General features: G+C 32.0%; 1 protein-coding gene and 1 long non-coding RNA gene across 4 annotated transcripts; one reads left to right on the top strand and one right to left on the bottom strand.

The window, feature by feature from the left end:
* Positions 1–4376, bottom strand: LOC142528748 (palmitoyl-acyl carrier protein thioesterase, chloroplastic-like). 3 transcript variants are annotated; one of them, XR_012815730.1, is made up of 9 exons: positions 4130–4375; positions 3070–3601; positions 2828–2961; positions 2606–2719; positions 2095–2266; positions 1926–1994; positions 1323–1602; positions 161–204; positions 1–127 (listed from the first exon to the last, which is right to left on the bottom strand). XR_012815730.1 is itself a non-coding variant. In XM_075633903.1 (8 exons), the coding sequence occupies exons 2-7, from the start codon at positions 3580–3582 to the stop codon at positions 1330–1332; spliced, it is 1275 nt and encodes a 424-aa protein (XP_075490018.1). In that variant the 5' UTR covers positions 3583–3601; positions 4169–4376; the 3' UTR covers positions 1–204; positions 1323–1329. The 3 variants fall into 3 exon arrangements, 2 of the variants coding, with proteins under 2 accessions (XP_075490018.1, XP_075490006.1); XM_075633903.1 differs by having other exon boundaries at positions 1–204; positions 4169–4376; XM_075633891.1 differs by having other exon boundaries at positions 1–204.
* A 10690-nt stretch (positions 4377–15066) lies between these two features.
* On the top strand, positions 15067–15579 carry LOC142537351 (uncharacterized). The gene is made up of 3 exons (XR_012818527.1): positions 15067–15181; positions 15252–15321; positions 15418–15579. It is a non-coding gene; the product is annotated as an uncharacterized LOC142537351 (long non-coding RNA).
* Positions 15580–23417: the final 7838 nt, after the last annotated feature.

Genomic DNA, 23417 nt, shown 5'->3' with positions numbered 1-23417 from the left:
TGAGATACAATCAAGGTGTATACATTATTTCACTAACTTTTATTTATTTGATATTTTACAAATCGTTTTCATAAGCCGATAGATTACAGCGCTAGAGTCCGTTAACATGGCATGCTTTTGTTGAAATATTCATTCAACAATGTTTCCAACGTGCAACAATCCCATGCAAACCAACAATCCTGCCACGCTCCAACTCCATGCTTTCTGTGCAACAATTTGAAACAGAAAGAAATGGAAATTCGAATCGAAATCACATGAAAGATGATTTGACATATACTGGTGCCAGTTCATTAAAAAAAATATCAATCACTTTGAATAAAATCTTGTTCATACCATCTTTCATTCGATGCATCGATCATTCAAGATTATTCTATGCTACATCAGATCATACGACAACTAACGTAACATTGATTGACTAAAAACATGCCTAGCTATATTTACTTAAAACTAGTGTCAGTTTGATTTGATATATATGATATCGATCAAATTAATTTATGAATTTTTTAATGTTTTTTTTAAAATACCTTTGAAAGATATCCAATTAACAAAGACCAAACAAAAATCTAATTCAAATTCATGATCAAACAAAGGTTATATTCTCAATTTTCTCCAAAAATATACTCCATCGATCCGTCCAGACTTTAAAATGAATTATCTAATTATGATCAATCAAGAAAAAACAATACCATTTAAAAGGAATATAAAAATTATAATTATCAATAATAAAATGGCCAATTATATTAGTTGATTTTCCTTCCAACAGCTACGTGGTTGGAGTTTGCATCACCCAAAATCTAACCTCAAATAGCCCTATATATGTGTCTCTGTGAATCGTGTAATGACATAAACATCTCTCTTACGGTGAAAGACCGAGGTTCCGTTCCCAGGTGATATAGGATGATAGCGACTAAACTCCCACCTCCATGTAATTTAAAAAAAATATAGTCTTATATAATATAAGAGTAAGCAACTCAATTAATACCTTTTGAATTAAAGCAGAAACCCGTTGGAAAGTAAAGAAATAGACTGCTAACCCCCCTACACACCAACTTTCACTTCAAATAATTGAAAATGGTACCAAAATAATGGTACCGTTGTGAGTTTCATCTAGCTGGAAATTAAATGGCAGACGGAGACAGGTACTAGCAATCACTAATGCTGTATGTATCTTTCTCCCGTTTAATAAAATAATCAATAAAAATTTTATATAAAAAAAAAAACAACAACAACAAACAAACAAGCATGGAGTCTTGAATATTACATGGAATTGGACAGAAAATGCAGCACAATCACAAGCAAAAGCGGTATCTAATTCACAGTACCTGCACTTCAGCTGTGAGAAGACAGAGTCACTATGCACTTTCGACCGGAAGCGGATTCGAGCTTAGGTCTCCAGTCGGTTCTTGCCTTAACAATTTCACCACCGCCCTCTAATCGAAGCAAGTGCTGGCATTCAATAAAGCCAGAATTTGCCAAGTCACCAACCTCATTCTCAACAATGGAAGTGAGGGACTCCAGAACACTGTCTTTCGTGCATTCTCTCCTGTACTCCAGAGTCACACGGGCAAGCTCGAGAGTCTCCAAAACCGTGGATGGGGTACTCTGAAACAAACATAGATGGTGTAGATGCACATCACTTTGAAACAAGTAACTACAAATGAGATGATGAAAAATAGCTAATAAAAAAACCAGGAATTTCCGCGATCCACGGATAAGATCATATCGTAAACGTGGTGAAGTTTGTTGATATTATTCATTTTGATGCATTTCATAGAATTAATTCACCAATCCAATCTACCAAAATATTAATTAAGATGGACTAAAATAAGCAAAAAAAAACACTATATCCTATCTTTCGAATAAGGGACACCAAAATGCAACATTTGCCAAAGTAAAAGGGAATGGGGAGGAAAATAAATATTCACCTCAAGAATCCAACCAATATATTTCACATTATTCACATGTTGGTTCACATCCAAATCATTCCATCTTGGCTGCACACAAAGAATGGGAACTTTCAAGCAATGATAAAAAAGAATGTGATATTTGTAGGGTACGAAGTAAGTTTACTAACATAGAACAGACTCTACTTACAGTTAAACCAGTACGAAATGAGTCTGCAGTGCTTTCATTGAGTTTCGGAAACTTCCTGCTATCCTCATCTACAACAGGAGGATATTCCAAAAAATAGCTACTTATTTCTTCTCGGACCTCCTCTGGAATTTTAGATAGTTTCCTCGTCTCTTTATTCATCATCACCCACAGACTGCCATTAATCCAACAAGAAACAAAGTTTTGGGTAAGTTATTCAGAGTCTGATAGATTTCAAATGCTATGCAATATTTAGCAACAAATTCCATCAGTCTGACTCAAAAGATGCTGGAAGAAGTCACCCATTGATGGTTGAAGATTGGAAGTAGAGTGCCTTCCATTGGCCCCTCTTATTTAACCCACAAAGCCTAAATAACCAGGTTACTCATTGAGCATGACATTGTTTCGCTAGCATCAATCCCCTAAATGACAAAGTAGGCTACCAAGATGATGGAAAAATCTAAGAATTGTAAATAAAATACTTATTTATGCAGACTAGTCACACAACTCTCACCTGGATGCTCTGCTTAGAACGTCACCTGTATTGGTGTCACGCACAAGCCAATCCCGTCTCATTCCATTCTTACCAGATGCAGCCACCCAAGTAGTGACTTGAACAACATCACCCCTGCAGGAGAAACATTTATGCCATCGAACTTTACAGATTTAATTACATCTCTAAGACCTCGAGCCAAAGGATAGCCAAATCAAGATTGCTCAGCGTATCGTGAATTACCATACAGGATAACGATCCACAAGAAGCTGCATCTTAGCTACCACCCAAATCAAATTGTTTTTACTCATCCCTGGTGTTGAACCAAAGCCATCATCAAGCAGACCTTCACTCTTCACATGGTTAAGAGCTGTTTCCTGTACTTACACCATATTAACCATAATCAAGTAAGACTTTCAATAATTGTAGTCTTGCAAACACAATTAACATACCAAGGCACCACAATAACGATTTCCAGCGGTTACCTGCAAATGATTCATCAATGTCTCTATAGAAGCTGTTCGGTCAGCTCCTATTTCATAGGACCTGATACTGAAGTTTTGTCGATAGATTAAACTATCTTGCACAATTTTCCCAAAACCAAAAGGATCAACAAGCATATCAGGTCGTTTCGGTTTCCAATCAAGCATCATCCATTGCTTCTCAGCTGCCAAAAATAGCGTCGTGATGGCAGCAAGGAGCATGCTCCAGTCAGGCAATTGATTGATAAATGTTCGAGGGGGAGATGATGGGGTCACTTCATCAGTCTCAAAACCATCCATAACTCCAACCTTAGACCCGTTAACTTTGGGAGGGATTTGTGCATTGGCCCTAACCCATAAATTTCCCAAAGATGGGGACTTTGAATTAAGGCCACTTCCACGACCATCAACACTAGCAACAATGCTTCCCCCGAACTTTCCCAATGGTTTTCCAGAGGAATCCGAAGTCGGGGACACTACTGGAAGGAATGCGTGAGTTGCTGCAGCGGCCACCATGGCTTTGTTAGTGCACAGTCTGTGAGAAGGAGATATGGATCAAACTGAAGTTCAACAGAGAGACAAAAAAAATACAGGAGGAGAAAAAAAAATAAAAATCAAGAAAAAAGGAAACGTTTCTCCAGCAGGATTCAATTAATGTAAGCACTGATTCTTAAACTCTTGTAAATCATATACGCAGAGAAGTGGCACAATAACACAGATGCATTAATACACATGAATTCTACCACTTTACAATATTCCTACGGTTTAATAAACAGAATCGAAGTCAGAATTCAGAAGCACGCAACCAACCAGAAAAAAAAAAACTCAACGGCAGAAAACTGCTACAGAAGAAACCCATGAAATCCCAAAATTTTTGTAGAGCTGATCTAAACATGCAACCACAAGAACGACGTATCCATTCGCACATTTCAAATTCCAACAACAAAATGGAAATAGGTTTATCTGCATCTTACGAACAAGCAGCAGATAAATGGAAAAATATAAATACAAACTCATCATGGAAAATCCATTGAAATTCATTCAAATCAGAAAATGGGCACACCTTTCCAATGCCAGAAAAACTACAACAAAAAATGCGGACTTTATCAATACGAATACAAAAAGGACTTCCTCAATATCAGTTCAGAAAACCCATTAGCAGAGACTCGCAAGATTTCTACTGTTGGCTACCGTTCTCCCCCTTCCCTGAATTTTACGAGATATTGTGTATTATCTTCGTTTTCTTCAGTATTTTGAGAAGCTTGCTTGAAATACTAGCTGGACATTTGGCTTCTCGCAAACTCTATATACTTGTACATATATATAAGCAAATTATTAAAAAAAATAACAGAAACTATTCAAACTAATTAATTTTACAATAGTGATATATTTTATTTGGGTTAGCAATAAAAATATAATTTTTCAAAGTAAAATTATTTTTTTATTATAAATATAGACAAGATTGATTTACTTGAGAAAAAAAAATACAGGAGACAATCTACAAGACATCTATTCATTGTTTTAAGGAAAAAAAGCTTATTTCCACATATGTCATACCCTCAATCAACTCTTTGATGGGGGACCGTCACAGGAAGTTAAAACTTGTGTTCCTTATAAATTTCTCATCATAAAGAATATTCAATATTTTCGCCATTACTATTTTTTTAAATTAAATTTTATCAAAATAAATATATTTTAAGATTTCAAAATCTAACTTTTTCATTCAAAAAAATTAAAACAAAAACATTTTCTAATCAAATATAGGCAAAAACTTGTGTGAGACGGTCTCACGGGTCATATTTTGTGTGACGGATCTCTTATTTGGGTCATCCATGAAAAAATATTACTTTTTATGCTAACAGTATTACTTTTTATTGTGAATATCGATAGAATTAACTCGTCTCACAGATAAAGATTCGTGAGATCATCTCATAAGAGACCTTCTCTTTAATATATTATCACTTTATATATATTTAAAAAAAAGAATAAAACAATATTTTTTCTTAAAATGTAATCTTGAGCTATAAATTACCATACCTAATTATTATCACATCGAAAATGTCGTAAGTAGGCTAAACTAGCCAACCAAGTTTAATGGCGCTTACCTTTCTCATAAAGCCTTTGCTTGATATGTTGGTTGGTTTATATTATTTATATTTATATTGTAACATGATCAATTACTATATTCATATATGTGATATATATCATAGTTTTAAGATATATTATTATTATTATTATTATTTAATAGTTTTCATTAAATAACTATGTTTATTGGTTAAATGGTAGGAGGTGATAAATAAAATGCAATTTTATTAAAAATCATTAAACTTTATTTTGGTTTCTGTGAGACGGTCTCGCATATGTTTATTAATGAGACGTGTCAATCATGTTCATATTTACAATAAAAAGTAATAATTTTTCATGGTGACTCAAATAAAAATTTCATCTCATGAAATTGACACATGAAATGTCTCACAAGAGTTTTTTTGTTTCACTTATATTTTTGAATTAATACGTCTTTATAAATATTATGTTGTGTGCAATAATTGCTCATTAGAAATTGAGATGTCGTACGGTTTAAAATATTTGAGTTGCATCATTACCATCAGCTATAATTTTTAATAAACGACAAGTACTCATCCTACAATTGGTATGAGAAACAAAATCAAGAGTTTGATTACCATTGATTGCAAGTAGTACAATTACTGGGATGAACATTTTTGGGATGCAATAATTGTTCATACTTGTTAGAGCAATCGAAACATAGTGTTTGAGCTGTTATATGACTTAAAAGATTTGAATTGCATTATTATCACCAACTATAACTTTTGTAAAAACAACAAACGCTTTGTTTTACATATTAAATAAAAAATCATGGACATAAATACGACATACTGATTGATAATGAACTAATTTTATTATATTATTTTGTAGATTTGTATGAAACTATTAATTCTTATAATTTTAATAATTTAATATTCTTAGCATTTTAATTTATTCACGTACTAGTATTTAACCCGTGCGATGCACGGGATGATATTATTAAAAATTAGTGAAAAATGAATAGATATTTAAATTTTAAAAAATAATACAATTATAAAAAAATAAAAACTATTTTTTCACTAATTTTAAAAAGTTTCTTAAATACAATGTATGTCGATTAATTTGTTTGGCTAATAATCACTATATATATCAAAATTTTCGATCGTGTTAGCCTAAGACAATAACATGATGCTTATCGTGTTTAGTGTATTGATGTCGGCCATCAACCTTAATACATATTTAATTCTTTACTTTTCGAGAAGTTATATATTATTATTTTTTAACATGTGATAAGAAATATTTTTAAATCACATTTAATAAAATCAATGAGAAATACTTTTTAAAAAATTCAGTAATTTCGTCTAAATCCACATTCACAAACAATTTTGTGACATGACACGTGTTTGACACATTTAATAATTTTTTCATCAATATCTTTATCCAAATGGGTTGTGATTTAATTTACAAAATCTCTTCGTAATATACACAACGGCCTATTATTCCGAAAGAAAAATGAAACATGTGATCATAAGTAGATTATGTATAAATCAGAAAAGTTATTTTATTAACATTTACTATGTGTGTTCCAAAACAATGTCAACAAATTTTATAAGGTGTCTTCTAATAAGATGCTTGCTTTCTTTAGAATTGGTTTAATCATTTCCATTACGAGACATTATACTATCATGTATTCGTGAACTTTGTAATATAGAAGAAAATTATTACATTAGTAATAAGTAATAATTAAAATTTTGTATAAATAGAAGAATAATATTTTTTACTTCTTGATCATGAAAGATAGATTTCAAACTTAATGTCTCGTTGTTCTCGTTGTTTTCATATGTAGGTATTTCATAACAACGTACAAATCTAAATTTAAACGAACATTACATCTTAAAAGGATTCAACTCATATATGGTGTTGAAAAGAAGAGTCAATTTAGAATTCAATTTTGGAATAGATAGATTTAATAAGATAAATTTTAATAAAATTGGTTTTTAATATAATATGCAATATTGTATTATTTATAATTTAAAATTCAAATAAGATATCCCAAGGAACAAAGTATACATTGGATGCTTTTGACAGAATTACATCATACATTAACTCTTTCAAATTATGGAAATCCCGAATTGCATGTATTGAGTGTCAAACATTTCTGATTATTGAGGGTAATATACATGTTTATTGAGAGTAATTTAATGTCCATTTAAAACTCTTTTGAATCTATCTCTTTTAATTTTCTTGTGCTATCTTATTTGAATTTTTAAGAAGACAATTCAAGATATACAATATACATATGGTTTTGGAAGAAAACTACAATGCAATAATTTTTTCAAATTAATGTAATTTCGAAATAATATGTATTTGAGATAAAAAATTTATGATTATTAAATAGTAAATGAATGTCCATTGAAAAAATTTGTTGTAATGATAATTTTTAACACTCAACCAATTTTATTTTTAGAAAATTTAAATAAACTAATTAAATATTTTATTTCTTTTTTTGTAATTAATTTGAGCAGTAAATTACTTAAAATAGCAAAATTTATTTTTGGATGATTTACCTCATGAGTGATACTGAACATTGCAATCATTTTTATTTTAAATTTATTTATAGAGTTTTTACTTAAAATGATTGATATAATTAATGCAAAAATTTTTAACATAGTTTACGTTTTCAATATAATTTAGTTTTAATTTGAGTAAAAAAATAAAAAAACATATAATACATAAATTACATTTGAATTAATATAAAAATTAATTAAATTCAAAATTGAATTAAATGAATTGATATAATCAATGCAAACAATAATTGAACTGATCATTTATTGCAGTGCACATGTCAATATTGATGATAAATATTTCTTTTTTTAGAAATGACATTTTGGCGGGAAATTACTATTTTTGGCAAAAACTCTGCTTTTATATATATATATATATATATATATATAGATATATAGATTATTAATTTTATGATAATTCCATCTTTTTATTTATTGTTTGACTAAAAATAATAAAAAATTGATTATAATAAAAAATTTAAATGTTTCTTACACATAATCTTGCTTAACATTGAAAAAATGACGTTCATGTTTTTCAGAACCTTGATTTTTATGAATATATTTTTATGTGAAGTAATAGGAATCCACAGGGCTATATTTATTCGTGTTACTTTAGAAAAAAAATAAATAAAGTCATTGAATATATGATGAGTCATGTACAGGTTCGGTAACCTATTTACAAGGTAGCAAGGATAGTTAGCATAATAAAATTGATCGATTTTTTATTATAAAAAAACACTTTCGATTTTTTCTTAAAAAAAAAAATTACATTCTCAAGTATATTTGAATTATGAGTAGGTTTCTTGTGAGACAGTCTTACGAATAAATCTGTGAGACATGTCAAATGTATCGATATTCACAATAAAAAGTAATACTCTTAGCATAAAAAGTAATATTTTTTCATGGATGAGCCAAATAAGATATATGTCTCACAAAATACGACATGTGAGACCGTCTCACATAAGTTTTTGCCTTGAATTATTGAATACACTCAAATATACTTGGATTGAATTATTTTTCTAAAACTTAGTTTAACCAAGGTTATTATTTACTTGGAGGCTATGCTGATAGCTTTAATTTTGAATTTTGATGAGGAGAAGAAAACTAGTTACAATTGCATGTCACGTCCCATGCCACACCGGACTACCGGGTTCCTTTTAAATAACAGACTAACCGGCCCACCTATAATTCCGAACGTTAAGCCCAGTAGTCCAATTAGTTATTAAACATAGGGGCCCATTTAAATATTAAACCCGGCCACTTAGCAGTCGATATTTATAAATTTCAAAGCAAACAATACTGAAAATGTGCATATAAAATTTTAGAGAGTATTGATTATAAAAAAGGTAAATAAGGAATTGTAAATATCAAAGTAATTTAACATCTAATATAAAGTTATAATTTTCTTGTTGATTTAAGTAATCGAATTCATGATGCAAATTACGTCATTCCTTATTTTCTAATTTTTCTAAAAAAATTTGTAGGACTGAACACTTGTCGCTTTACTAAAAAATATAAATGATGTTAATAGTGCAACTTAAATTTTTTAAATCAAACAGTAGCTGAAACATCACGGTTTGATCGCTCTTCTAACAGGGATAATTATTCAACCAAACAATCTGACTCTTCAATAATTGCACTCCTTGCAATCAATAAAAATATGACTCATGACCTTGGCTCTAATAGCTATTGTAGGACCGATCGTTTGCCGCTTTAACAAAAAATATAGCTAGTAGTAACGGTGCAACTCGGATCTTTTAAACTGCACAGCAGCTCAAGTACCACGGTTCGATCGCTCTTCCAGCAGAGACAATTATAGCACCAACAAAATTAATTGAAATATACAATTTTCTTTACTAAATTCCTTCGTATAATTATAAATATTCAAATATCTACTATTGTATTTGTATCGATGGATTTGTATTTGGTTTGATGAGATGGTTTGAATGGCTTTAGTTTGAGGATTTTGAAATTTATTGGAAATATTAAAATATAAACTTCAAAAAAATTGAAATTCAATTACTTTTGGATTAAGAATTTTAAATTCTAATTTTAAATTAATGTAATTTATTTGATAACATAATAAAGGTACGAATTTCAAAAAACCACTAAAATTTTTTAGCTAGTTTGAAGAATTAATAATATATTTACGATCGATTTCAAATTTTCAAAAATTAAATTAATTTGAAATTCATATCTCAAATTCAAATATATCTATCCAAACGAGGGCCTAAATTTAGGTCCGGATTAATTATTTGAGAAATCCTCCTTTTACCAAAGGTAAAAACTTGTGTGAGACGGTCTTACGGGTCGTATTTTGTGAGATCGGTCTCTTATTTGGGTCATCCATGAAAAATTATTACTTTTTATGCTAAGAGTATAACTTTTATTGTGAATATCGGTAGGGTTGACCCGTTTCACAGATAAAGATTCGTGAGACCGTCTTACAAGAGACCTACTCTTTACCAAAAGCGCCCAAAACAGCTAAGAATGGATAATTTAATAGACACAAAGATGCTAGAAGAATTTGAAATCGATAATACTAAAAATAAATATCCAAACTAGCTCAGTCGTTTTGAAGCACATATTTAGAATCATTTGATTTTAAATTGAAGAATTTCAAATACATGATTTTAAATTAATGGACTTATTTGGATAATAAAATTGAAATGATTTCAAATTCATATACTCTTTGCCGAGTGAAACAATTTCAATGGAAATTGTGGTATATTAGTGTCATTTAATGTTTATTCATCATGTCACTAGACTAATCAAATTATTTCTTCCGAAAAAAATTAATTGATCCAAACATAAACTTAAAACTATCTCATTACTCTATTTTAGTGCATCACTAACTTCAAAATAATATAATTTCTACATCAAATATAAATTCTTCTCTGATACTTCAGGGATGAGCCCATCCAAATCGAGCCCACACCGGATCATGGCCCCCGACCCATCCCTAGCCAAGGTAGAAGGCTCATGACAGGCCCATGTATTCTCCTATAAATATCAGGTTTGGGTGTCCAACTCATTCATATTCACTATATTATTTTTCGTCAGCAATCTTAGCTGCTCTCCACTTATATCCTCAGTCTCTGATTTGAGCGTCGGATGGGCTACGTCGGGACACTCTTCTGGCCCCCTTCTAATGGTCTTCTTCGTGATTTCAGGCTCGAGACAAATTCGAAACTTGCATCTGGACTAGTCTCACTTGCTGGAATTAGACACTAAATTTTCAATGAGTATCATTCTCCAACTCATTAGTTCTAAACTCAAGTCTAAAAAGGACATTATAAGGATTGAATATAATAGTTTACTGTGGGAGTGAATGAACTATTATGCAAACTATGTCAAATAATGTTAATCTTAAATTCTATTAATAGCTCAAGCCAATATTTTATTCATACTGATTAATTTGAGCTACTAGAAATAAGTAATAAGTACGTAAACTGCTCAGATGACTTAATGAGTATGATATAAAAACAACATCTCAGTTTTCATCCACTGACCTATCAGCAAAAATGACAGTCTTAACAGCACAAGTAAATAATAGTATATAAAGAACCAACGAGTTGTTTATGGATGTTCGAATGTTAAGCTTCTAAGTCTCCCCTTCTTTTGTTTCATAATGATCCTACTATAAGATTTGATCAGTAAATAACTTGTACAAACTACTTCAGTTCGATTCTACAACCTTAATGAGATGAACTCTCGGCACTCTTTTCTTCAACTTGATATATTCAAGTTATACTGTGAGAATCAATTGTAATTTTCAAATACAACAACGTTCGTCTATAAAGGATAATTCAGAATACAAAGTGCGCGATATTTTTTTATAATTCATTTAGTTTATATTTAAATGAGGGTCAAAATGTAATTATAAGAAATAATGAGGGACTACTGCAACTTTTATATATGAATTAAGAAAATAAATAGAAAAAAAGGGGGAAAAAAGCTCAAATAGAAATTGAACCTATAACTTGATGCTTAAGAAACAAAAAACTCTATCCGTTAAAGTTGAATAGCTCGATCTTTCTGTTTAGTTTAGTTGGTAAGATCGTAGCTTGATCGTACTTGTAGTCTTGTTTAATTCGGTTTAATGATCTGCATTAATATAAACTCGAATTAGATTAATTCAGTTTGTGATCATCAAAACTTATATATAATTTTCCTTAACAAATATTTTAAGAGAATTATTAGCATTTTTATTTATAGCAGTTAAATTATATAACAAATAGCTTCATTATAAATTTATTCGAATTCATATATATTAAATTTAAACTTGGTCAATTTAATATATACAAAATATAACATCTCCGCGATCTGGAACTCCTGTGAAGCTTCTTGGGAGGGAATATGCGTTTGGTAATGGTTTTATGTTGATTGCTGCCTCTTTATTTTAGTGATACCGATGGATTAACGTTTTTTGTGAATGACTTACTTTTTTGCTGCGGTGAGCTCAAATACGTAGACGTGTCAAAGCTAGAAGGATTTGTCATCGATGTTACTCAGCTGCAACCTAGATTTACAGCATGGCTTTAATTTTGCTAGTGTCTTTGATTGACCACGTCTTAAGTATCTTTTCTGTTTATTCACTACCATTATATTGTGCCGTCCGAGCTCGTTGGAAGATGTTAATGGAATACATGATCCTTTTTGTTTTGATTAAAGATTTAAATCTTATTAATGGCGTGAGAAGAATTGTGGTGAAATTTTACCATTGGAGCCCATTATTCGTAGTCACATCTGTGGTAATGGAATACATGCATGGTCATTTTTGTTTTGATTAAAGATTTAAATCTTATTAAGGGCGTACGTAAGAAGGATTGAGGTGAAATTTTAATTTACCATTGAAGACCATTATTCGTAGTCACATCTGTGGTGTAGGTGTTAAAGACCTTAATTGGGATCTTATGGAAATGAATGGCAACATAAATTGTTATCAGAGGAGTAAAAAAACTAGTAAAAATGAAATCTATCATGTATGAGAGGAATAAATGTACACTAGACATCGTGTCTCTCCGTGGTTTTAGTGTGAAACGTCTACCGTTTTAAAAGTACGGAAATAATTTTTTTTTTAAATCTCGCAATTACAAGATAACATTTAAAATAATCGTATTTATTTGCCAACAAGAATGACGCAGTTTAAAAATAACTAACGTCATCCAAAATTCAACGTAAACGTAAACGTATAAAAATCGTAATATCATCAACATATAAAAATGTGTAACTCCTCTCAAAAAACATGAACCAATATGCGGAAAAATAATGGTCCTCGGGTCGTGTCACCACACATCCCGCTTGTCTACTCAGTCTTCGGCACCTCCAGTCCCCTGATAAAAATGCTCACCTGCATCACACACGCCTAGTGAGTCTAAAGACTCAACACACTTGTACCAGTAATAACAAGTACATATACGTAGCACACAGCAGTGAAAAATAGCATAATCAACATATATTTCATGAGCTTAAAAACATGAACATAAGTGTGTCGTGTAAAATCGTAACGTGTCAAAACATGTCTCATCATGTTATCATATCGTATGCGTAACTGTGACCTGTCAAAACATGGTAATAACATGTATCATCGTATCAGCATATACGTGTTAAAATCTTAATTTGAATCTCGTTCTTTAGCTGTGACTTTCGTATCATCATGTCTTCATGTCAGTCGATATATCCATCTACGTGTAACCGCGATACCCGGCGGCGAGGATCATCAGCGACGGCATTACCCGCCCACTGAGTCCGGGCCTTACATGTCATCGTGTCATCGTGTTAGTCACAACTAAATCACTTTCTTCAAAACGTGTCATCATATTCATCACTTAATAAAAGCATGCATATACGTAATTTTTCCTTTAAACCAAGCATGCACCGTATTTATCATAATTGCGTAAAAATCATAAACATGATGCATAAATATTTAAAAAAACATGAATTTGTGCTCGGGGCGCTACCATGACCAAAATCTCATCCCGTGTGCAAAATGACCATTTTGCCCCTGGAAACCCAAAAATTATCGTTTCAACCCTGAACTTCTAAAATTTACCCGAAGCCTACCAAACTCCTTAAAATGTCCCAAAACATTATTAAAAACATTCCTAAACGTAAACTCGAGCCAAATTCACAACTTAACCGATTCGTTTTAAAACTTGGACCGGGGTCCCGGTTTCACCCCGAATCGACCCAAAATTTAACCAAAACTTTCCCAACCTTTTGTCACACATTAAAAACACTAAAAAGCTCCTAAATTAACGCCTTTAGTTCCCTAACCCTCGGCTGGAAATTTCAGAACCTAACAAAATATTTTGCCCCTTCTCGTTTTCACTTCATTTCCTTATCTTCCCAAAGAAACTCACGCCTCTACCCTCAAACCGACGCACCAATCACGAGCCCACACACCAGGGACTTAGATCAGAACCTAAGGTACCCAACCGACTCAAACCACCGCTCCCATGCACGCTCTTACACTACCAGCTTACACGCTAGAAGTCCATCACCTAACCGTGCTCCCTTGCATACCGTTCACGTGTGCTGCTCCAAGGATCGGACCAACAGTGCTAGGGTCCTCCAAGGACGTGGTTCAGACCCACCAGAAGTAGATCCACTACTTGGGCTCACCCTAGCACCGATGGCTCTCCCCCTTACCCTCAATACAAGCAAACCCGAGCCCCCACCACGATTTCATCCCTTCGTCCCTATCACTCACAGCAATCAACGTCCAGTGTTAACATTTAAAATAATCGTATTTATTTGCCAACAAGAATGACGCAGTTTAAAAATAACTAACGTCATCCAAAATTCAATGTAAACGTAAACGTATAAAAATCGTAATATCATCAACATATAAAAATGTGTAACTCCTCTCAAAAAAACATGAATCAATATGCGGAAAAATAATGTTCCTCGGGTCGTGTAACCGCACATCCCGCTTGTCTACTCAGTCTTCGGCACCTCCGATCTCCTGATCAAAATGCTCACCTGCATCACACACGCCTAGTGAGTCTAAATAGTGCTTTAAACGTTGAAGAATCTCTTTCATGAGATCATTTAACATTTATGGTTTCTCATTCTTGCCTGGAAGCTCTATGCTTCAAAATGGGTTGGTGAAGGTAAATCACAAAACTTAGGATCTTGAGAGGTCATTTTTATATTTTATGAAAATGGACTTAATTAATTGAACTTTAATGGATGTAGGAATACATTATTTGGCTTGTGAATTGATTTTTGTGAATTTTTTTGTACTACAAAGACAAATAATAGTCTCTAAATTTAATCGAGTGCTTTGTTTTTCTATCTATATTTTCGTTTTTCCCCTTACAAAGCTTCGTCTTTCTGTCCTATGTAGACCCACTATGTTTTATTGCACTCTTCCTTTAAAGAACAACTTCAACAACATGTCCGTGTTCATGCAATCGTAAGAGAATTTGATTAGGACATATGATCTTTTACAAAAGATTGTGGATACACTTGAAAGAATGATAACTTGGCCTTGTCATTTGGTATGATATTCAACTTTTCAATTAACTAGTATTTATTGTTATGTCCGTCCAATATCAATTATATTTGCAGTTGACAGTTAATGAGGAAGATTTCTACTAGGTACATTTGGATAAATAATAATTTTTCAGTTTATCTTTTGGTATGATATTCAATAGTTTGAATTAAATTTTAATATCTTTATTTGTGCTTCTTTAATTTTATTTCATTCATACAAATATATAAATTTCTATTGTAGGTGACAAGAATATTGGATTTTGATTAAGATGAGATGGTTGAAGAATGAAGATGCGTCACAAATTTGTTTATGTTTTGCTTTACAAGACTTAATTGTTTGCTAGTTCTTAAACTAAATATATTTGGTACATTTCTTGGGGTATTCATGATGTTTTTCGAGGTAACAAATTTGTCAGTCTTATACATTAATGATTGCAAAATTAATGACAATTATTGATTAGAAATTTAATTTATATTTTAAAATTTTGTATTTGTATTTATGCTAATTTGTTATATCCTTGAATATTATATCATGAAAATATTTAAAATCGATGACATTTAATAAAATATGACATTTTTTTATGTCCATGTACATAAAAAATGTCATTGTAAAACTTATATGAAGACATTTCAAAAAGTCATTATAAACAACTATTTATGATAATTTTCAATGTCTTTATATACTAGTATAAAAGACATTTGTAAGTGTCATTACAGATTACATAATGAAATATTTTAAATTAACATTATAACCTATCATTAGTGACATTTTTTATTGTCACTATAAATAACATAGACGACACTTTTAGTTGTCATTATAAATGATTTTAACTGACATATAAATTTGTCATTATTACTATAATAACAAGGCATGCATAAATGTCTTTAAAACATGAGTTTTCCTGGCATTTAAAATTGTCATTATATGAATAATTAGTAACACGTATGATGTTGTCATTAACATCTTATAATGACATTATTAAATGTCAGGAAGTTTAAGACGACATTGGAATAAAGGGCATTTGTTGGAAGTGTCACTAAAACTTAAATGTCACTAAATATTGAATATGATGACATTTATGAATGTCACCATAAGCATTTATTCTTGTAGCGATCAGATATATCCTAAATATTTGATGATACAGACGAAAAAATATTTTGATTGAATAACCACTTCGTCTCTCAAATAAAAACGACAATATATAAAAAATATAAGGATGATGTGAGTCTCGAGCTTATCCACTAAAACTCAAGACTCGTATCGAACTTGCTTGTGGATCCGTTTATTCAAGTCTAACTCGTCCCAAACAATTTTTTAAATCCGAATCGTATTTAATTAAATTGACCTATTGCCATTCATACTCTCAAACAAAAACCCAAAAAATTAAATAAATAATTAATTAAATAAAGGAAAAGGTGTAGATGCGCAGGCCAAATTTTACTTTTCTAGACAATAATGAACATTGTTTTGTCCTCTGATTAACATGGTAGGCCCCCACGGAAAAAAGCTGTTCATTGTATATGTTCCCAACTGCCCCAATCAATGCCTTTACGACAAAAGGAACCTTTTCGTTTAAATAAATTATAAAATCGGAAGGCTAAAAAAAAAGAATAAGAGTTTACAATGAGATTTTCTTGAATGAATCTTTATTTATAATAATTTAGATAAAAAAATTATATTTGTTCATTATTCAGGTCGAGTAAGAAATTTATTTAACAATATTGACATGTGAGACTGTCTGATATGAGTTTTTGTGTATTCGATCATAAATAAATCGAACGAAATAAAAAACACGAAAAATATGTTTGAACTAACAATAGTTGATTATATGTGCATGTGGTACCACTTTAGGCTCCACCTTAGATCTGTCTGCATGTCCAATTAATTTATCTATTTCACGCCTTTTTGGAGAAGATATTCTCTATATCTTTATATATATATATATATATATTATAGATAAGATTTTCTATTTTTATAATAATTTTTTTTTGGGTGGATAACGTGATCAGTTCTATTGTTAATCTGTAAAATTTGTCTATAACTATTTTCTTGTGCAGTTGTATTTTTTGTCGTCTATTAAATGGATTGATTACACGTAAACAGAGATTGAATTCAGATATATACTTGTATGTAATGTCCCTATCATACATGGGTAATGAGACCCAAATTTATAGTTTAATTTGGATAAAAACTTAGTAGTAATGAGTTTTTCTAAGGTGTTTTTAGCTTTAATTTTTGAGAAATAATTTTCCAGAGTATTTGAAAGTATACAAAAACTCACGTAAGACAGTATCATAAATCATTTTATTAGACGAATCTTCGACCCGACTCCACTCATGAAAAATGTTACTTTTGTGCTAAAAATATTATTACTCATGATTAGTTATGGATCGGTTCATCTCACGATTATAGGATCATGAGACTGTCTTATAAAAAATTATTCGTAAAAGTAATTATATTTTCGTATTTGGTTTCCGCTTATACAAAATGGGATTTCTTCTTGTTGTTAAGGAAACAAATAAAAAGATGCTCTTTCGGGAGTAAAGAATACTTGTAATTGAAAAATAGTAAGTATTTTGTAAGACGATATCGCTGATCATATTTACAATAATAAATAATATTTTTGACATAAAAAATAATAATTTAATGATTGATCTAAATAAGAGACCCGTTTCATAAAATTGATTCGTGAAACTGTCTCACAAAAATTTTGTGTTGGAAAAATATACGCGTTCGTCAGAGAATATAATACAAAAATTAACTAGAACTAATATTACTTAGCATTTTTATATTGTGTAACCACTTAGTATACAAATACCAAGGGAGTTGGTTGATTAGACACAATATATTTTGAATTCGGGATTAGTATGTTTTTTGTTAAACGTATCAACTATGCACATATTTATAATAATAAGTAATATTTTTGACATAAAAAACAAATATTTTTCATGAATGGCCCAAATAAAATATATGTATCATAAAATTGATTCGTAAGACTGCCTCACAAAAGTTTTGATAAATATATAATGATTTTAATTATTAAATCGTCAATTGTATTACTAAATATTTAATTATAATTACATAAAAATAATTCACGATTTTTTAGTAATCCCAACTTTATAATATTAAAAATTTTACAATTGTGTCACATTTAGTTTTAACATTATAAATTTGAAAAGGTGAGGAGAAATAAATGAGGCTAACTACTAACTGAATATACATCATTGCGTGTATCGACTTATAGAAGTCAGTGGCTCCAATTACAGTCAATTAATCCATTCTATTTTGAACGGCAGGCTTCGAGTACTTTTAATTTATTAGGTTGGCAGAAAAAAAAATATATATTTGACTTAATTTATTTAAAAATTAATAATTTATTTAATCAATTCACCAAGTTTGTCTAATTCACAACTCGATCACGGAACTAATATTATTTATTTTAATTAGGTTTTTTGTGAGACGGTTCACATATCTACGTCACGAGTTGACGATGTCTATATATGGAATGAAAAACAATATTTTTTATTGGTTGTGTCTGATCGAAGTTCTGTCTTACAAAATTTATCTGTGAGACGGTCTCATAAAAAAATTTGTTGTTAATTTTTTCCTTGCACTACATATTGTTCAACCAATATTAAGTTGTCTACATTTTTAGTTGATCCCCGTATACCAGAAAAAATTCACCAATTTCATATTTTTGGAATGATTTTAGGTGGTATATGTTTCGAATAGTTAACATTTGCGTTATTTCGGAGAGTTATTTGATTTGGAGCATGTTTAATAAATATTTTGTCTGTGGTTTTTCTTTAAAATTAACTTAACGTTAATGAGATATATCTTAAACCGACTAGAATATAATTATATTTTCATCGAATCACTAGAAAACAAGTGTTAATGACATATTATTATGTGTGTGAGAGTCACTTTTTGAACTTGTGGACAAAAATGATACATGACTAGAGACCCGTTTTAAACATATAGAAGTCATATCTAGATCCTTAGCGATATAGCTCGAGAGATCAGGTCGTGACGCAGATGTCGAGTTCTGAATGAGGGGTGGGTGTGTTACCTTATCCCATATGCATACAAAAAGAAAAATTATAACGACTTATATAGACACTATTCATATCTATTATGAATAACATCCAATTGAGATGTTAATAGAGAATCTATAAATAGATTACATGCGATTTTAGCAATTATCGACATATACTTTTGTTATAATGTTTTATTAAAAATAAAGAGGTGCTTTTTTAAAACTTAGAAAAGGTATTTTTGTTCACACATGTAATGTCTTAATTTGTTTGTACGATAGACAGAGACAGAGTTGAATTTCTTTTAAAAACTTTCCACAATTCTGAGTTTTTTTTATAACAAAATCCACAATTTGTGGTAGTGATCCAATCAATCCATAAGAAGAAAATATAATAATTCGAATAATATTATATAATTTCTCATTTTCACATTTAAAATTTAAAAGCAATCATGAAAATGTTAAAATCATGCATACCTAAGTTTATTTGTAAATTACGTAAAGTCAAACTCAATCTTTGTCCACTTTGGTAACATGGATTGAGTAAGAGATTTATCTAATAAAATTAATTTGTAAGATGATTTTACATGAGTTTTTGTATTAAATCTATCTGATTATGCGTCAAATTTATAAATTTGATTTTATGTGATTGAAAAAAGAATTACCACAATATAAATCCATTAAACAATATTAATTGTAGACAGATATAAAGAACTCATTTAGTCATTACGTTTTTTTTTTTGAAATTATTCCTTATAAGATTTTATAGCTTGTATAGTTTTTAAAAATATACGTTTAATTGTTTATTAACTATTTTTTTTTGAATTAAAATCTCGTTGTTATATATACCTTGATTTTGATATGATTACGAAACTCTCAACTAACTTTGAAAATTAAATATACATTTCATATTATTTGTATCAATCTTACATTTACATTTGTTTACTTAAAAAATTACGTTAGAATCAATTGTTTATCACTAGACCAAAAGTTAATTGTTAGTTAAAACGTAACTTTTCGTTATGTTTGTGGTAGTGCAAAAACTCATACTAAACGACAAATAAAAATGAAAGGTTGCACCTATATGAGTGCCAATGGATTGGGCTATTAGGTTTGTGAATTGGAGAGGGGCTTTGGGGTATTGTCTCGCTGTTGGTGATGTCTAAGTTGTCTTATCATTATCTTGATGCTATTATTGTCCCCGACAGAGATAATGTTACCCATCGAGATCTGATGTATCTCTTTTTACGACTCACTACCAACCAAATCAAATAGTATATGTCAACAACATGACGCATAATTACATTTTTCAGGAGCTCATCTATCACAATATTTCTCTAATCCTTGACCCAACAAATTACATATACTTCTCTCGTGCCCATCTTCAAATTATCCACTTGAATATGAGAGGACAATTGTAAAATAGATAAAATCTCATAGATATACGTGTAATTTTAAAACTTGGCTGGATTTAATGTAAGATTAATGATGCAAACTCGTGGATATGCTTGAGAAACCATGGATTTTACAGAAGTCCGTCCCAAAGCGAATGACTTGTAGTTATGCTACAACCACCGATCACGTGCATATGATAGTCTTCGCTTTGGCTCCCAACACCTCCCATTTGAAGTTCCTCTAGACAATCGCAATACTGACCACTTTCTTTGTTACATTACATCTCGCATTGATGTCTAGCTGCAGCTAGTCCAAGCTAAGCAAAGAAACTCGTAACGCTCGTCTGGCTACATACCAGAAACCAATTCACTATCGAAATCCATCTCCACTCGTATCCTTTTTAATAAGATGGAATTGTTATCCATATGTAAGGCATCGCGTTTGCCTCACCGATATAAAAATGTAATTTTCACGGAAAAGTGACTAAATTACTTATTTGATGATGCTCATGTAGATTGAGTGAGCTGTGTGGGCAATCTGCTGGACATATATGTGTACTTTCCATGTGACGATTTTTTATTTGATGAGATGACTCTGGCCCTGCTTGATTGGACAATTTCGAGTGGCCTTGTCTGATGGGATGAGCCAGGGTGGCCTGGCTTGGTGAGATGATCCCAGATGATCTGATCTAATGGGATGAGCCAGGATTGCTTGGTCTGGAATGGTGGGATGGGCCTGGTGGGATGAGCTAGGGTCAGATAATCAGCACACTCAACAAGAAAATGTCAGTGGGCACCATAATGGTTTCCAACGTGGTGGTTATGCTTTGGTCCTCTCTTCCTACCCGAGTCCAAGGATAACCCGGGTCTTTCCAATGCATCACTACTCCCTTCTTAAATAGTCGAGATAGAGTCATACATGTTGTTCCAAATATTTATGCTTAGACTCCGTCGGAAAGATAGTTAATTCTTGTTTTCAGATCGACTCCTAATAATAATAAAAAAAAAAAACAGAAAAATTTGAAGAGGATGGCGTCTACCCTGCAGACATGGAAGACTTCTCCAATCTGGACAAGACCATTGATTCTTTCTTTGATGATGATGCGACTCTTGGCCTCTACCCCTCCACTATACTTGTTCAGCTATTGATGAAAATATTCATTTTCTAGCTCAATCCTTTCTTTTTTGAATTTTTTAGTCGAGCTAAGTAGCTCCAAAACTTTGTAAGATTTTCGAAGTTTGAAAAGTAACCATGCCCTGATGACTCCCAGGCTTAGAATAAGGTGCCGGAGCCTCATGTTTCCGAGGCTCAGATAAAGTGTAATAGCCTCATGCTTCTCGGGCTTAAGATAAGATGTCAGGGGTTCATGTCTCTCGGGCTTAGAATAAGTGTCGGGGCCTCATGTCTCCGGGACTTAAGATATGGTGTCGAGGTCTCATGTATTCCGAGCTTAAAATATGGTGCCACGACCTCAAGTCTCCCGAAAATAGCTGCCGAAATTCGATCCAGATGAAAAGTCATAGATAAAATCTGAGTGTTGAGCTGGTCGGACTTATTTTTGAATGGAAATCGTATATCTGTTTATAAATTGTATTTTTCACAGACGACGTCAATGATGTCGCCCGGGTAGATTGAGTGAGTTGGGTGAGCAATCTGCCGGACTAGAGATGTGTACTTTTTCTATGAAATTTTTTGACTTGATGAGATGAGACTGGCCTAATGGGACGAGTCCGACGTCCTGGCCTGAAGGGATGAGTCCGAGTGGCCTGGCCTGGTCTGGTGAGATGAGCTCGAGTGATCTGGCTTAATAGGATGAGCTCGGGTTAGACGATCTACACACACTCAACAAGAAAATGTTAATGGGCATCGAAAGAGGTTTCCGACGTGGCCACTTCGACGCTCAAGTTAGTACACGGTTCCTTAAGCAGATAAAGAATTTATTGAATGCAGTAGAATGCAACATTTCATGTCCCAAATGATGAGTAAACCTAAGTATTTATAGGATAGAAGATGACCTCGATTATGGTGCATGAACATTGTTCTTGATTAAATATATGCCCACGCCCTGTCCTCTAACGGCTGTCCATGCCCTGTCCTCTAACAACTGCCCATGCCCTATCCTTTATCAGTAGGGATGACGACCTATATTGTTCTTGTCTTGTTATGAGCATTGATTGTCAAACTAATAATTTTGAGTCATGGTGACCCATATTGACGGGCTCATCTCTTTGCGATCAGCCCAAGTGGGAAGGAACCCAATTTGGAATGATCTTTTGTGGTGAATAAGCTAGTGAGATGAACTGTGGTTGGGGAAGATGAACCCTGGTTGGGTGACCTTAACCCTGATCAGGCGAGATGAACTATGGTTGGGTTACATGAATTTTGGTCGGACGTGATGATGTTGTTTTAGTGACCTGAACCTTGGTCGGACGAGATAAACTCTGGTGGGGCGAGATCAACCCTGTTTGGGTGACCTGAACCCTGGTCGGGGAAGATGAACTCTGGTCGGGTGAGATGAACTTGGTCGGTGACCTTAACCATGGTTGAGGGAGATGAACTTGGTTGGCGAGATGACCTTGGTAGGGTGACGTGAACGCTAATCGGACAAGATGAACACTGGTTAACTTTTACCTGAGCTCTACTCAGTTTCCCGCGAGCAACTCGAAATCTAATCTTACTTTAGTCCTCGTTCCTGCCCGAGTCCAAAGATCACTCGGACCTTTCCGGGACATTATTATCCTTTCCTACCACACGACAATTTTTTTTTTCGTTTTTCCTTTCTATATAAAGTGAATCTGACGCTGCAAGACTT

Source organism: Primulina tabacum, chromosome 2 (genome assembly GCF_025594145.1).
Source record: "Primulina tabacum isolate GXHZ01 chromosome 2, ASM2559414v2, whole genome shotgun sequence".
NCBI classification, from domain to species: domain Eukaryota; kingdom Viridiplantae; phylum Streptophyta; class Magnoliopsida; order Lamiales; family Gesneriaceae; genus Primulina; species Primulina tabacum.
Note: the sequence above shows the minus strand (reverse complement) of the source record. Positions and strands in the feature narration are given on the sequence as shown.